Genomic DNA, 18,247 nt, shown 5'->3' on the forward strand with positions numbered 1-18,247 from the left:
CACGTCTTTTTTTTTTTTTATAGTTCTGCATTTCCTCTTAACACAGCCGAGGTACGTCATTCTCTCTGCCGTTGATCGTTCCTGTTTCTCCCCGTCTGTCCTGACCAGTCTCTACAGTCAAATGCCATCTGATGCTCAAATTGCTCATAATGAAAACTGTCTCTTCCTGTTGCCCGGGCTACCATAACCAGGAGGATGTGAGTGGTTTAGATAGAAAAAGGAACACGTGAGAATGGCTTGCAAACAAAATCCATGTCTAGATAAACTGACTGAATCTAATCTGCAGCTCATTCCACTCCCAGCGGTCTTTGGATCCATACTGACATTAATACTGTATCACATACAGCAAACAAACAAACATCAAGCAAAATGTGGAAAATTAGCTGATGACAGTGTCTATTGCTGAGAAAAATCATCTCCAGTCTGTTTATTGGGTGCTGTAGATTTGCTTGAAGGGCTTTAACACAGATCAACACTGAAAGTGTTGAGAGGAACGACAAATAAAGACAAAGTACTATGAATCTGGACGATGTCGCTGCTCTGCTAAATGAGAATATCACGCGACAACATAAACAAGCAGAGAGAAGAAATGTGTCCTGTGTTGACTCACTGAAGGAAACATGTGCATCATCTGACCTCAGGTGATGATGGCCTAACAACGGGGGGGAAGAGGAATACAACATGACAAGAATCAGTTTAGACTCACTGTGTGTCTGTCACACAATGAACGTCACAAATCCATGGAACTGTCCAGCAGTCGGCGGACAGAGCTGATATTAGCTCCTCCGCTCTGAATAGTGTGACCTTTAGCTCGTCCTTCTTTTAAAAGTGTTTTTCAGTGCGTTTAGTCACAGCAGAGCTCGGTGGAAGAATCTACTTGGACTCAAGGTTACTTCTCAAACTAACTTTTTGAATAACTCACCCTTTACCACTGACTGGAAGCAATAATTTGGCACAGCAACAGGTGACGGCCTACATGGCAGCAGGGTGCTTGTTCTTAATGTGGTAAGTTACAGCATTGTGCTAGTACTACTACTAAACTGAAGAGTAACGTCACACAATTTAAGTTTCCTTTGTTGACTTTCTAAAGGAAATGGTCCAACACCAAGCTTCATTTAGTGCACTTCATTTACCACCTCAGACTGCAGTCAGTTTTCTAATTAACCTACAGACCAAGGTGTAACTGGTCAAAAATGTTCTCACTGATATCTCTAATACCAACTGAAACAAGTGCCCCAAGCCAACGACAGCCTATGAAATCAAACAGGGAATACACCTTCCTCCGAGGCAAATGTACTTTGTGACTTTGGGCTATACAAATAAAATTTGATTTGACCTTCATTAGACTTAGACATTAGACTTACTCTTATTTATCAAGAATAGGTCATTTTTTGACAGAGGTGTCCTCTGTCCTATGATTATTAATAATGTGAAGAAGATGTGCAACACTTCCAGACCCCTTCCATCTGTGGTCCCACTGAGTAGAAGAAGTTGAGGTATGTGTGTCTTTATGATTTCAGGTCAGAGTTCAGTCTGTGTGTGTCTGTTTGGTAACCTTTGAGTATAAATGCAGACAACGCAGATGTAGCTGGGATATGTGTTTCCTCCTTTGGCAGTCACTGTGCATCCGCATTTTTTACAAACTCGACATCCGTTCTCGATGACAACAACCTGCTCGGTTTTTTTTTGGGATATTCAAAGTAATCCCACAATGCTGATTTGAATTTCTTTTCCAGGGGATAGAGATGGCGTCTGACAGGAAAATGAAGAGGAAAAAACATGAGAGGTGAGATTTTCCTTCACATGGTAACCGTCAATTTGCACACGACATACACTGCAAAACTGGAATGGAGAAGAGAGAGTTTGACCAAGGCTGGACTTTTGGGAGACACTGGATTCACACATAGACTACTTTTTCCTATTGGACTTAAAACAACATCTGAAAACATTTACACAAAAGACAAGTAGGTTCACAAAACCTGTACCAGTCAAGGGTTTCACCACACTCTTAACCTTTACAAAAACCTAAAGTTTCTTTAAGCCATTTACTTTTTGGAGAGAAACAACATTTGTGACAAACTGGTGGGGGAAGTGAAAGATTAAGCAGCTAAAGAGACAGATATTTTGTTGGAGTCGGCAGAGAGTAAACCAGAGCTAAGAGCTTCCCTGTGTGCTATTATTTGACCTAAGCAAGAAGTGATTCAGTGACAGTCAGCCTTACATTACTATCTCATCATATTGAACCTGTTGGCTGTAATGATGTAATGACTGAATACACACAGGTCTGTCTGTAATAAAGAGCAAGAGAGGCAGGAGTGTGAAACCTCTTGTGTAATTGTTGATGAATTAATGCAGGTGTATCTGGTGGTGTGAGCTGTGTGTGTGTGTGTGTGTGTGTGTGTGTGTGTACATGTTCCACTTCTGCAGGTGGAGAGGAGAGTCTCCCTGCGCTATAGCGCATTAGGTGACCCCTAAAAATGTGACATTGCTAGAGGGTAAACAGCATGTGAGGGGCAATGATCATATCACACTAAACCAGATTAAATTAACCCGTCCCCATAAAAACACTGACATTCTCTTCTCCCAAAGCTCGTGTGGGAGAACATCACATTACAACGAAAATATTATATCATGACTTTTATTTAATTATTTTAGATAGTATTTTAAAAATAAGTGATAATCTATTTGAGTCATTAACGTTACTCCCTGTATCAATTAGGGCTGGACATAAGCACTTGATTTAGGCATCACTGAATGAATAACTGCATTTTTGAATGTGACAAAAAAATAACATTAAACATCCCGTTTGGTTATTAACAATTGGTGTTTTACGTACAGATACCAGCCAACCTCTCGTCACGTCATTTGCCAGCAATGTTAGTATTTCTCCTCCCACTCATGCACAATGATTAGAAGACATCATGTCCTGCTTAAAATTAATAAAGTTAGATACTCACTTAAGCAATCAAGTGGGAGATTTCAGAAAGCATGGGCTCCTTTTCTTAATGCATTCCAGACTCTGAAGACTTGACCATTAGGTGCAGCTGAACTACGCAATGCACTATGTGCTTATTCTTAGCGCAGGCTCTAGATCTGGCAATGTGCTCATATTACTCTAGTGTATTGGCAGTGACTGGGGAGGGATTATTTTATTTATGACAATTTTATTTTATATTCTTGTCTTTTCTATATAATGTTGCACTTGGTTGGGGTTTTTTTAAGTTATATTACCCAGTTCATGTCTATCTAGACACACTGGTGCTATTTGCTGTACTTATGTCTACCTTATGTTTTTGTAATGACCATTCAGCATTGCACTTTGGATATAAACAGATTTTGATTAATGCTAGTGTTTCTTGCAAATCTAGGACTCTAATATTATTGAATCATTTAATGTAAATACTTGAATATTGAAATGACTTAAAATGTCCATTGCTAGTATTAATTAAATTAAAATGTGTCAGCTGTACCAGATATTGCATGTTTTAAGAGTGCACAAACACCCCACCAACACACACCACCAAAGGCATAATTCTGCAGAGGAATTGGGGGACGGCGCGCCTGCGGCTGCTTGGGCATCCTTAGCCGTGCTGGCAGCCGTTGCTTCGGGGCAACCTTGTCCCCGCCGGCGTTTGTCCGCTGCTCCGTTCTCCCTTCTCGGCTCTTCTGCGTTGGTTTTTCTGCCGGTTTTCCAGGCTGTGTCTCCCCACATCCTCTTTCTTGGCCTTCTTGTCTGTGGCCGGCCTTCTTTTTCGGGTTCTTCCACCTCCGCTGTCGTTCTTTGTCTCTAGCGTCAGACTTCTTCTCCCTTCATCATGACTGGTATCAGGGTTGACAGGTGCGGCTGCGCACTTGGGTCTCCTCCCGGTGCGACGTGCTGCTCCTTGTCATCCTTCACCTCTGTTTTCTCACAGCTCTCACTGTTTTGTTTTCCAGTTGTTACTTCCTTCATTTTCTGTCATGCTCAACTATTTTCTACTTCCAGTTAAACTGCTTCACCAGTTTCTCAGGGATTCTTCTACCTGTTTTTTGATTCTTTTTCTTCCTTCTGCGCATTTTTTTGTTTCCTTTTTCTCTGACGTTTCTTGTCACTTCACCTTTCTGTCTCTTTCTTCTCTTTCACTTTTTCGGCCTCTTTTCTTCAGCTGTTCTGCCACTTCTCCCTTCACCTCTCCCCTCTCTTTTCTGCTTCTTTCTCCATTTCTTTCAGATTTTCTGCCTCTTTCTCTCTTTGTTTTTTTTCTGTCCTCTTTGCCTCCTCTTTCACTTCACTTTTCTGCCTCTTTCTTCCCTCTTTAGGGTTCATTCTGTGTTCCTTCTCCATCTCTTTCTCCACCTTGGCTGGAGCCTCGCTTGTGAATTCACCCTTCACGCGCTTCCTGGCTCGCTTTAATCCACAGGCTCAGACACCTCCACCTATCTTCACCGTTGTCCTGTCAAGCTTCTCCTCTTCTTCTCTGCCTTCTCCATCGTGTCTGATTTTACTGGAAAGAAAAATGATTTGAATTAGAATCAATCTATATTATTATAAAAGACTGATTCATACAGCCGTCACTAAAAGTGTACTAAGCACACAGACAGACTATCTGGGCACAGCATATGTGGACCCTCGGTCCTGTTCCACGTCACTCTCTGATGCAGTTGTCTGCATCTTTAATCAGCAACATTTTGCTGGTTAAGCACAACTGTGAAACGCCGCTGCTGGTTGAAAACTGCAACTGAGCTTCAGTGTTATTGTTCACATCGGAGGCAGAAGAGAGTGACAAAGCAATAAAGAAGCTTTTATTTTCTTAAAGCAGAGCGACAGTTTTAATGTCAGCTAACTGTAGTGCAGAGAGAAAAACAGCCGGAATATAACAAAAACTGAATTGGAACTCAGAATGAGCACAAAAAAGATCTGCGAAGTAAAAAAATGATGATCGTCTGTTTTGACTGAGCTCTTTGATTCTACAAGAAGAAATAGAAATGAAAACAGCTTTTTTCCTTCTGCAATCATGGACTTCTGAATCACTGAATACAACCCCAGAAACAAACATGACTGATGTCGAACACTGAGGAGAACACGTCCTTCATGAGACTGAGCAGAGACGGACAGTTTTCTTTTGGCTATAAGCTTCTACACAGTTCACTGAAGCAGCACTCATCCTCTGTGCAGAGGTGATCTGTACAATCTGCCGTACAGAATGTTGTTAAAAGACCCAGCGGAGACAAAAGTTCAACATGTGCGCGGGCAAATCTTCGTCATCTAACTGCACAAATTTAGACAAATAGAGGAGAGAATGGCGTGAGATAGAAGAGAATCAGTTCCTCCTTCACACTAATGTAAAATGTTGCTTCTCCTCTTTGCCTTTGACAGATCATCCTCTCCTGAATAGATCACCTTGTGTTCTACATCTTTCTCCTCTCTTGTCTCTTTATCTCCAGGACATTGAACTGTTCCTGTTACCTATGTACTGTTTCCACTTCCTGCACGTCTTTTTTTTTTTTTAAATAGTTCTTCCATTTCCTCTTAACACAGCCGAGGTACGTCATCCTCTCTGCCTTGATCGTTCTGTTTCTTCCCCGTCTGTCCTGACCAGTCTACAGTCAAATGCCATCTGATGCTCAAATTGCTCATAATGAAAACTGTCTCTTCCTGTTGCCCGGGCTACCATAACCAGGAGGATGTGAGTGGTTTAGATAGAAAAAGGAACACGTGAGAATGCTGCACAAAATCCATGTCTAGATAAACTGACTGAATCAATCTGCAGCTCATTCCACTCCCAGCGGTCTTTGGATCCATACTGACATTAATACTGTAATCACTACAGCAAACAAACAAACATCAAGCAAAATGTGGAAAATTAGCTGATGACAGTGTCTATTGCTGAGAAAAATCATCTCCAGTCTGTTTATTGGGTGCTGTAGATTTGCTTGAAGGGCTTTAACACAGATCAACACTGAAGTGTTGAGAGGAACGACAATAAAAGACAAAGTACTATGAATCTGGACGATGTCGCTGCTCTGCTAAATGAGAATATCATGCGACAACATAACAAGCAGAGAGAAGAATGTGTCCTGTGTTGACTCACTGAAGGAAACATGTGCATCATCTGACCTCAGGTGATGATGGCCTAACAACGGGGGGGAAGAGGAATACAACATGACAAGAATCAGTTTTAGACTCACTGTGTGTCTGTCACACAATGAACGTCACAAATCCATGGAACTGTCCAGCAGTCGCGGACAGAGCTGATATTAGCTCCTCCGCTCTGAATAGTGTGCCTTTAGCTCTCCTTCTTTTTGAAGGTGTTTTTCAGTGCGTTTCACAGCAGAGCTTGGTGGAAGAATCTACTTGGACTCAAGGTTACTTCTCAAACTAACTTTTGAATAACCTCCTTTACCACACTGACGCTGAAGCAATAATTTGGCACAGCAACAGTGAGCCATAGTGCAAAAGTTACAAGCTTGTGTAGTACTACACTAAACTGAAAGTCACACAATTTAAGTTTCCTTTGTTGACTTTCTGAAGGAAATGGTCCAACACCAAGCTTCATTTAGTGCACTTCATTTACCACCTCAGACTGCTACACCGTCAAAAAGAAAATGTTGCTTTTACGGTAAAAATCTGGCAGCAGTGGTTGCCAGATTTTTACAGTAGTACAGTATTTTTTACAGTAAAAAATATAATTTTTTATGCACTTTCTTTCAGAGAACCGAAAGCCGTTATGCACTAACGCTCAAGTGATTTTCTACATCTTGCTGCGCCGCAGTCAGAACTGACAGGTAAAAAAACTTCAGTTTTTCTGCCCCGTCTGCTTGGAACGCCCTCCAATGCGAACTTAAAATTGCAGAACTTCTCCTCTGGAAGCATTCCGCTCCTCTTAAAAAAAAGACAAAATCATTTGAACAGTGCCTATGCTTTTAAATTGGTAATGTATCTATAACTGTTACTGTTGTTTGTCTGTTTTTTACCACTATGACGTGTGCTGCTGCCTTTCTTGGCCAGGTCACCCTTGTGAAAGAGGTCTTGATCTCAATGGGTTTTTTTTATCTGGTTAAAAAGTTATAATAAGGTATGTCAAAGCTATAACCTTATATTAATTACCTAATATTACATTAAAAGGATATTAGTTTGCTGTTTTATTCCATATCTTAAAATATCTGTAGATTTTACAGTGAAAGACTGCCAAACCATCATGACAGTAAAAGACTGTAAAATATGCTATTAAATATTACAGTGATTTACTGTATCATTAACAGTCTGTACTGTAAAATACTGCTTTATTCTGTTTAAATTCCCTTAAAATGTTGTTGCTGTCTTATTATATACAGGAAAACTCAGTCATACTTTGTGGCATATTTTATGATCTTTTACTGTTTTTTGTTCACAGTGTAGATAGTGATGCTGCTAGCAGAAGACAGTATTTAATTTACAACCCGGAGACAGTATTCTAATTAACCTACAGACCCACATACAGATACATGTTCTGATTAATGGTTACCTGTTGACATCACTAGAAGAAGGCTCTTTCTGTCAGCTGGTTGCAGGTTGAGGAAGGTTCTAGTACAGGACTCAATTCCTAGTTTGTCTCCAGATTTGACTCATGATTCAGAGAAGCACTGTGATTTCAACACAAGCTGTGGCAATCAGGGCCTGAAGGTTTAAAGCCCCTAATTTGCCTCCATGAGCTCCAGACTTCAATAATGCATCATCATTGAAATGTAGTCCATCAGAAGGTTCACAGTGGTGCTGATCAACTGGCTTATTGGCTTTTCCCTTCAGCTTTAATAGCCTCGGCTTTCTCTTCCTGGCTTCATTATCTATCTCGCAAACAGGACAAATACACCCACACTCACTTCTGTGGCATTAAGTCTCTTCTGTTGTTTTAGCAGACTAATCGGATAACGGAGAAATCAAGTCAGAGGGCTGAGAATTAGCGCGAAATGATAAAAGAAAGAACAAAGACAGCGAGACGGGTGGGCCTCGAGAGGCAGCGTGGGAAATACTGATTCACAGAGTTAAAGGTGTGTAGGTGGACAGAAGGAGAGCGAGTAGAAGACAGAGGGAACACAAAGGTGAAGGAACAGGGTTCACATGTTCAGCTTAAGCTCGTTGTGCTTTTTTATATTAGAAAAATCATACCATGCCCATAATGACCTTTGAATTACCTTAACTGAAGAAGAAATAAGAGGATGGGTGCACAACATAGGAAGGGAAGGAGGGAACGAGACGAGGTAACTGGGGTGTAAGGCTTTGAGTAGAATAAAATGACATTGTTAGCTTACATAACGCGCAGTGACCGCAAACCTGGAGCGGAGACAGACATCGAACCAAACGGAATGAACACAAATGAGTGACTGTACGAGAAAAACAGAATACTGACCTAAATAAAGCGAGACAACGTGTGACGAGACAAAGGGAAGAGAACAAGAGGAAAGAAATGAGAGTCAAAAAACAACAACAAACAAGGTCTTCATTTTCAACACTGCCAACAATGAGAGGCTCGGGAGATCAACTTGATCCTCTAATTAGGGCAGAAATGTGAGATGTGTGACAGCCAGGAGAGCCAGGATGGCTTCATTTAGGCAAACAGCAGGAGGTGACGCCCAAAACACACTCGCTCCTGTGCGATTAATTTTCACAACACTCTTTCTTTTATTGATCTCTTTTTTAAAATGCTTCTTTGTCTCTCTCTTTTTTTTAATCTACTGACTGCATTTATTAACCATCCTGCAGCTTCAGCAATCAGTAAAGGTGATTACAGATAACACTAAAGCCCTGGAGCAATGGGACTTAAGGGAAACACAGATATTAAATGAGCTCAAGGTGTGACCCGTCTGTGTTCGACTATCCAGCAAAAAAAAAAAGAAAAAAAAAAGAGGGCAATTATTCACCTCCCTAGGGACGAGCATTAATTATTGACGGGGCTTGTGATTGGAAGCATCAATCATTGTGTGCCTCGAGGATGTAGGCGTAGATGGTGTGTGATGGGCGCAGTACTGAGGGAAATATTTCACAACAACATGATGGTTACAGCGGAGGTCAAGCATGATGTCGGCAATGACTCAGTGCAGTCATAACTATATATATATATGTGTGTGTGTGTGTGTGTGTGTGTGTGTAAAAGTGATTTGTTAGCCACACAGTGTTTAAGGATTCTCAGAAGTGTGTGGGTGTATGCACTGTGCTTAATGGACTGAATTTGGGACAAATTATACCTTGTCAGTGCATGGAAGATTACGTGATGTTGCTAAATGTCATCAAGTACCGTGGTTGCAAAAACCTTCGACTTGAGCAGAAGTCTAATCAGCAAGAGTTAGGTGAACCTGTGTGAGTGTGCAGGTCATCTAAGAACTGATTGAACTCTGAGGCACCAGTGAAATCCACAGCTTCTTTGGTATGTCGTTGACGTCGCCACACCAATTCTCAAGTCTGGACAATCTCAGTCCGTTTTCGATTTACTATCTCGAATTGCTCCGGATGCAACTAGATGAACCGACAACCAATCAATGCCACGAAACACATGACGCAGTGTAGTACGACAGTACGAAGTACGACAACCATATCTTTCTTGTTAGAAAAAAAGACTTCATGTTTTAGAGACGATATACTGTCCACTTGATGTGATGGATGATTAAACAAAACATTTCACATGAGCGGCAGCCATCTTGGTTGTTTACAACAACCAACAAGTTTGCAGTCCTCTGTAAAATCTTCAAATCAAGCCTACCCCATGTTAGATAAATGGCTGTGATTGGCCTGACCCGATCCATGTTGGGTTGAACTCTGTCTGAACAGGAGGGGGACCAGACGCATATATGAGTGATGCACAAATTGCCTTTCTCCTCATGTTACTTAAGCAAAGTTGAAGGTTGGACTATTCAGTTGCAGTTTATTTGCCCTACTAGACTAGACCACAGCCTGGCTAACAACATACACACTGACTCCGAGCATGTGTGTCTACTCTCTTTTTTCCCCCTCCTGTCTCTACATGTTTCTGAAATGGAGCCATGAAGTGGAGCGAATTTACGTTCACACCTCCGAAATTGGCTTCACATTTGGTTGAACACACCTTCATATGGCGATAATGTTGCTGTTGTTGTCAAAAGAGCTGGGAGGTTTGGCCGTGCACCGTTGTTCTGCATGGGTCACAAAGCACAGCGCAGCACACTGATAAGAGGTTTATTTTGTTTTGCTTTTAGCTCAACCTGCTGCATTAGCAGAGCTGCTGAGGCACCAGGACGCCCCAGGGTTGCCTAACCGGTATAATATATGGCTCAGGACAGCAGAGAACAATGAGCATCTGGGTGCAATGAGCCAATTCATTTGAAGGTTTCATTAGCATAATGATAACACTTAGAGCTCATTTAGGGCTATTAAGCCTGGACTCTCCTGAAGAGCACAGACTCAACTCAAGTTTTTTTTTAACTTATTAATATGGTAAAATATACAGAGTCTAGCCTTCTGTTAAAAACGCTCTTTAAGCGCTCTCATAATTTTTAGGAATGTAGGTTAAATAAGGCGTATCTGACATTTGTAAAGAATAATAGGCACTTATTCATTTGCATAACATACTGTGTATATGCATATACCTAAGAATAGCAACATTACACAGCTCTTTTTGCATTAGAGTGACAGATGATGTGCAGTTCATGCACGTGTTTTTCTCACTATCGAAGCTACTTAAGGGGAAAAAGTTCATTGTCTTTATCTTCCATAAGGAATTTCTAATCAACTGAGATTTCCATCATTAATAAACTAATCAGACCTAAATTCTACGGTGTTCATTTGACTCCTCGGATGTATTATATAAATCAGATCAGCTCTGACAGACGCTGTCTCATTGAAACACTGTCACTCTCTTGACAACAGCACTCTGTGTGAAGGGAAAGCCACACTCCATCACCGGCCCTTGTAGCACATCAAACACGCTGGACACTTTAAAGTGGATTTGAAGTGGTAACAGCCAGAGCGAGTGGAGAGTGAAGTGTGAGAGCGTCTGTTTGGTTGTCTTAGTAGACATAAAGAATCACTTGCAGCTCAGTTATGATGGAGTTATAACGGTGATGTTGTGAAGCCTTTAAACAATATATTTATGTATGTTTGGTTTTCCGTTAATGTACCGGCATAGGCACTGATGTCTCAGCTAGGAAAGCTATATGTTGTTATTTCAGGATATATTAGGCTGCTCGGAATCACTGCTGACATTATAACCAGGACAAGACAAGACAAGACGGACAAGATTCGACTGGTTAACTTTTGACACTCATGAAAAACAGACACATGAAATAAGCTGAGGCAAGATCTGAAGTCAAAGGGTGCATATTTTCTACTGAGAGCATTGTAAAATCTGATCTCACGGCTAGAAATAGGCTTTAATAAGTGTGTGAAGTCTGTATATTCTAGTTTCACTGAGTTATGAGAAGAAGAGGTGTGAATTTGAACACAAAGTGTACAAATGTACACAAATATGCAGATACACACTGACAAACATATTCACACAGAAAACAAATACTATGCCCACATGCAGACAAGCAAACAAGTATGCAAATGCAGACAGAGCTCCCTTTCAGCAAACACATGTCCCAAAGCTTTTTACTACAGCCGCTGGAGAGAGCATCCAATTCAACGAGTCTGAAGGAAACATTATGGGACAATGATCTGCTCGAAAATCTGCCTGAAGAATATATGACAGGGTGAAAATGATTTGACGTGACAGAAGATCTCCACGCTGACTCAGGGCAAATGTTTAGCTTTGTGTCTGTTGAAACGCAAGCTGATGGACTGACCTCTTTTGGTCTAACTTCATTTTAAACCCCAAATTGGTTGGGTATTGTGCTGCAGGGATTGCCTACACTACATCACTGTTGGGGAAACCAAGTATCTCAGTCAGTCAGTCAGTCAATTGTACATTGAGCTCTATTCAGTGGACATATCAGGTTTTTACACAACAACAGGAGCTGGAAACATCTTTCCACGACCTTGACAAAAAAGCAAACAGATGCATAAATACAACACACAGCCTGCGGCCTGATGACTCTGCCATGCTCCTGTTTAGACTTCAGGGGGCAGAAAATAAAGATCACTGCCCCTTTAATACTCCACTGTCCAGACTCGGATTTGTGGTGGAGGGTGAAAGCGACCACGGCATGCGAGCAAAGAGGGGAAAAAAAAGAAAAAAACAGACAAAGAGATGGTCCAAACGAATGAGAGAAAAGTGTTTGACGGAGACAAAATGAAAGAAAGATAGTCGTTATAGAAAGCACAATCATAGTGGACCGCACCTCCTAGTCAGTGACCCCGTTTTGCCATCATTTGAAGTGACCGTGACCCATTTTCAGCCATCTTGACTCTGACTGTCTTCACCAAGAATCTAATGAGCATTCAGAGCATCAGGAAGACAGAAGAAAGAGCTAGAAGGAGACAAACAGGACATGAAGGAAGCATACGGCGTATGAGAGAAAATGTGTCTGGACAAAGACGGGGCCTCCGTCAGCTATAATGAGCTCTGTTATCCTGACCCTGTATCCAAATGTCAGCTGCAGTGTCAGCTTCTATACAACCTCATGCTGCTAGCTTGTCTCGCTGCAACGCAAATTTGCATGCACATGACCAGACGCGCTCGGTCGCACATGGAGACGGCCACCTGTGTCCACAAATGCAAAAAAAACAACTCAAGACAATGTACCTGTTGTTCCAGTATTCTTGGACTATTGGGGAGTAACCTATTCACACACTTCGTACAGCTCGTGGTAGATGTGTATCTGAAATTGGCACACTGTGTTTGACCAACAAAACGAGACAGACACTACCATCATAGAATGTCAAGTAGCCCACGGGGGGCTGCTCCGCTGATGTCGACTTCTTGCAGCTTTTCATTCTCTCTCTCTTTCTCTTTCTCTCTCTCTCTCTCTCTGTCTGACACTCCTCCTTTCAGTCTGCCTCCGCAGCTATTCCTAACCCCGAGCCATTTGCAAGCTTAGACCAGAAAACCAAATGTGGTTTGAAACCGACTGGACTCAATAAATGAAGCGTTTGAACAATGAATGACTGAGTCACCGCCTTCGTCAATAGACCAATATATACCCACAGCCTTCATGCATCTACGCAAATGGAGAGCACAGAAAAAAGATCTTTATACTATTTTTATCAACATGCAGAAGCCCAAAATGAAAAGAAAGTATTGAGATGCTATTCAAATAATGAGTCATTGGGACTGTATGTGCTTTCAGTACAAACAGAAGACAACACTTGAATGAGAAGTCATATTTCCTGATCGACCTTCTTATTTCCCGCCCTGCGTGCTGCACCCACTTTAATACTTGAGCACTGAGACCCTTTTCTGGGTGGTCTACATTTGTCATTTACATGGCCGGACTGCCGCACCACTTTTAAAGTACAATGACAACATATTTTTTTGTAAAATTTGGGTCTGGATTATTTTTAGGATGGGGAACTACAACGACCGGAAACAGTCTAATCTGTCAGTTCATTTGCATGTTCATAGAGCTGAACTATATAAGTAAAACTTACTTACTTACTTACTTAGTTCAGTCCAAATCAACATATTTGGTATTTTTATGAACAATCACAGTTATAAAGGGGTGGACTGCAATAATGACCTCCACCTACCATCCACTGTGATGAAGGGGTTAGTGCTGGGGTTCAAGCCAAGGTTGGTATAGCCATCAGTGCTAAGGTCACCCTCAGTGTCCCCAGCCACTGTTGATTTGTTGCCGGCTCCGAAGTCTACACCTTCAAAAGTGTCGCGTTTAGCATCATTGCTCTCAAACTTAGCATCTTTAGCCATGTCAGATTTGCTACCGGTTTCCCCTTCAGTGTCGGAGCCTACAGACAGAGCATAGCTGGTATCCATGCTGCTGAACCCCTTGGGGCTGAGGGGCACTGGAAGCACAATGCCACCTGGTTCCTTTTCTGCCTTAAAGCCCTCAAGTGGGGCCTCTAGTGGTGGGATGCCAGCATTGCCGTCTTTCAACGGAGGGAATGGGGAGAGGCAGAGGCGGGGTTCAGGTGGGGACTGCCGCAGGTCGATCTGTGTGGTGCCCGCTGCAGAGAGGGTGGGAAGCGGGGTGGAGGGCGGATCTTCTGCGACGGTCAGCGAGCGCTTCATGGAGTGTGGTGAGCGACGAGGACCGCCCATGGGTGACACGAGCTGGTCCAACCCTGCCCCGTCTCCACCTGGGTATTTATCAGGCAGATCTAGGCTGGTTGGTACGGACAGGTGGGAACATTCGGACATTGCACGGCGCATAGCCTTCCTCTGCTGCTGCGCCCGGCCCATAAAACAAGGCTCCAACTCCAAATCCAACTCCTCTTCCTCTTCTATTTCTTCCTCCTCACTGTTGTCCCCTGAAGAGCCCTGGGATAATTGCTGGGCCCCCAGGGCTGCCTCAGCTCCAGCAACAACCTCATCACCCTTCTCCAAGTGGTTGTCATTGACAACTCCAATGACACAGTAATTAGGGGCCACCTGTGGCATGGCAACCTTTGGGCTGGACTCAGCAAAACTGGAGTTGTTCCATGGTTTGGATGTAGAGTCTCCATCTGTTGGAGCTGCCTCCATCAGTGAGGCGCCCATTGGGTGTGGAGGCATTGCACTAATAGGTGATGACTGCTCCATATGCCTGGCTGGGGATCCAGGAACGGGTGGCAAGGAGACCCTGCTGGTGTCCCCACATCCCAGGGCAGAAGGTAGTCTGCCTGGGGAAGCTGGGGAGGGAGATGGGGAGGATGACAGAGGGCTGTCTGGGCTTTCCCCTGCACTGCCCAGTGATGCGTTACCCAGTGAGGTGCTTCCGGAGATGCCGGCAACCTTGTCTGGCACCTTCAGCTCCACGTCCATGCCGCCCCTGCCCGGCTGCTCAAAGAAGCACAGCTTGTCTTCGTCTGTGAGTCCAGTGGGTGTCAGAGCCCCGGCACCTACCACCAAGCCCTTTGAGTTACCCATGTCCATGCCCGAGGGGTGCTGCCAATCCCAGTTCTGAGCCGGCACGGTGGGCGACAGAGACGGCACCTTACACAGCTCACTGTACTCTGAGAAAGGAGAGCCAGGCTGCTGATTGGAGAGAGAAGACATGCTGTCTCTCCTTTATGTTCTCTTTCTTTACCTTTCTTTGTGTCAAAGTCTGTCTTTTGTTGAGTCTTAGGTGTCTAAAGGTAATCTTCACCACTTCTCTTCCCCTCTCTCCCTCTTTCCTTTGTTGTCTTGTGCTGTTGCTCCTTTTCGTCAGTCACTCAGGTGCGCTCTGCACTCAGTGTGTGTGTGTGTCTGTGTGTGTGTGGAGTCTCTCGTGCTGTGTCTTCGTTCAGAACTCAAACACACACTGAGGGTGAGCTGGATGTGCAGCTCGCTCCCTCGTTCCCTCCCTCTCTCACTGATTATTACAGTCATCATGTGACTTAGTTGTGGCTTACAATTGGCTGCTACCAGTTCCCAGATCCCACCCACTGTGGTGGAGTGAGTAAGCCCCCTCCCCTCTAGTCTTCCCTTTCACTCCACGTTTTTTCCCCCCTCCCCTCAACCCCTTTTCTTTCTGCTCATTCTGTCTCATGGTGAAAAGCAGGCGTTTGGGAGGAGAGTTGATTTGAACTCAAGACCTTCCCATACCGTACACACATCTGCACACACTCTGTGTCAGCCGTCTAGTGCATTTATCTCTATCTGACCTGTTACTACACTTCTTCACTTCACACGTCTTTGCACTTAATTAGCTTCTCTGTTTTGCCTGACTGAGAGTCTTTTTTATGTAAAATAATTAAAATGCTCTTGGCTCAAACCTTAAAACCCAGGAGAGGAGTGCTTCGTTAGACCTCCTTGTCAAAAGCAAGTACATGGTCCCTGTTGCGAGACTGCAGACACCCCTGCTCCACAATGCGCAGGTGTGAAACAGAAAGAAAGAGAGTCGGATCGGATGAGAGACGACAGCAGGAGTCGGAAAGACACAGCTGTGTGTGTAAATGTGTGAGAACATGTGAATATTCTCATGTGTTTCAAAAGGAAGGTCTACTTAAGCATGTGTGTATGTGTGAGATGATTAGTGCATCTCCCAGTGATTCAAATCGAAGTGCTCGTTATGAGATGGAAGAGGAAGAAGAAGAAGAAGAAATGGAGACGGATGAGGAGGAAAGCCTCTGATAAATAGACTCTGTTGTCTGTCACAGCACATCTGGTCACATATGGAGAATCACACTCCATTACTCCCACATACTTGGATAATCAAACAGGCTTTGCAAAATACACAAAAACATGCAGGTTCTCACACATCACCATATATATATATAGACACACAGTGTATGCACCTGGGTCATCAGTCTGCCACATACTGTGTAAGAAACATTCATGAAAAACAGACAAGCTTATACATGCACACACACCACACACACACACACACACACACACACACACACACACACACACACACACACACACACACACACACAGAGTCAGGCTAACTCAGACGGACACATTGAGTTGAGCCTGTAAGCATTTAACAGGAACTCGGCTTGGTGTCTTGCGCAGAAACACTTTCAGCTCCATTTCTGCTATTCTGTCTTCCCGATTGTGCCAAAGCTGCACGAAACTGACAAACTTCTACTGGAGCTGTGGTGATTGGACCAGTCGACGGGAACTGATTGTGCTACGACTTGTCGGAAAAAAAATCAGTTTCCCTCAGGGAGAGCTGGACAGATTTTGACTTCTGGAGTGATTTATAGTGTCTCATTTAAAATGCTTATGTAGTTTGTATGGTAGCATGCTCACTACAACTAAAACTACAACTGGAAACCACCTGCTTCAACAAAAAGTCCAAAAGCTCATCATCAGTTGGCCAATGACACCTGAGACCTTTATTTACCACAAAAGCAGAGAAAGCCATGCCCTTTTAAAAACATATTAGAGATTATAGGTACATTGTTACTACTACTTTATATATTATACTATATTTTAGCAGTACTGCGGCTATGATTTTGTTTGGTGTTAATACAAACTCAACTCTCCATAATTACCTTGTTATTCTTGATAAAGATAATGTACATTTCTACAAATGTGTACAATTTCTCATTTACTAATTTTTTTGGGGTGTCAATTAAACCTTCATGCACTTGGAGAATGCAATTCATCAATGGTCAGTTCAGTCAGTGGACAGAAAACAGCAGTCCAAGATGTCTTATGCTGAAAGATATACGAGGAATTATCCATACACCCGTCATGACATGACCTCTCTCACAGTGACACGACTACTGTATGTCCATAAACAGTCAACAATCTACAAACAAGGAATATAATATATATTTACACTTAGTGGTCAGACATTGTTCACTCACTCTGAAGAGGCTTTTACGTTATGTTCTGTCTGGTCATAGTAATGCAAACATACAGCTGCTCTGTATCTCAAAGTTAGGGTCCCATTAACAATGTAAGATTTAAGTCCATCCCTGCAGTGACTGTGAGACGTGTGTGTAACCCCACATGCGACATGCAAGACTAAAAAATTCCCTCAAACTGCAGACATCGTATTCACACTGCTTTCACACACTGGTCTTTCTCAGGTGAAGGTGAGGTGTGAAAACACCTGGACTGTATATAAAGGTAAGCTGTGATGACACGTCACACATCAGCAGTGAATTGGCTATTAAATATACAAGCGATATACAAATGTGCTAAAGGAGAGAGCACACAAAACATCAATATTACATTCACAGTAGAGCAGTAAATTCATACTGCGACGACGACTCCTGTCTCTGCTCTGCCTGGCCTGCTTGTGTTTTCTCCTCCACCTGCAGGACGCCAGGCTGACAGAGTGAAGGTTGCTAGTGAGCCGGCTCACCTGGGCTCATGGTTAGTTTGCTTTGTTTTGCCTTTAGCGTGCAACATCTTACACTATTTTCCACTCACATCACTAATTTGACTGTTCACGTCTCATTGATTCATTTTGTAAATAACTTGCCACTGTCGCAGGAGCTTGCTCATGGTATGACTTGTTGGGTCAGTAATACTGTGAAGAATACGGTCTAGACCGCTCTGTATGGATAGTGTCATCATGAGGTAACTAAATGAAGTGATCTTCTAGCCTTCCAGCACTGCCCTCCCTGCTTTGTCTGAACCATGAGTAAGTTCATGACAATACATACACACATAAACACACACTACAGGAATACAGCATATTCGGAGAATGATGTGCAATATTCATCAAAATCATATCCATCATCCATCCATCCTTTTTCTTTCATTTCTCTGAGGTCGGG

At 42.9% G+C, this 18,247-nt stretch overlaps 1 protein-coding gene across 10 annotated transcripts in view; it reads right to left on the reverse strand.

The window, feature by feature from the left end:
• LOC104939158 (microtubule-associated protein 4) overlaps positions 1-18,247 on the reverse strand; it is a 109,107-nt gene that overhangs the window by 16,368 nt on the left and 74,492 nt on the right. The window contains exon 1 of one of the 10 annotated variants that reach the window (XM_019270455.2): positions 13,616-15,378. The exons of the other annotated variants lie outside the window; for them this stretch is intronic. Coding sequence (XP_019126000.2) covers positions 13,616-15,080 — 1,465 coding nt within the window. The 5' untranslated portion in view covers positions 15,081-15,378. Of the gene's footprint in view, positions 1-13,615; positions 15,379-18,247 lie in introns of those variants that run through there. 10 annotated transcript variants of the gene reach the window in all.

The sequence above is a fragment of the Larimichthys crocea genome, chromosome XXIII (genome assembly GCF_000972845.2).
Source record: "Larimichthys crocea isolate SSNF chromosome XXIII, L_crocea_2.0, whole genome shotgun sequence".
Classification (NCBI taxonomy): domain Eukaryota; kingdom Metazoa; phylum Chordata; class Actinopteri; family Sciaenidae; genus Larimichthys; species Larimichthys crocea.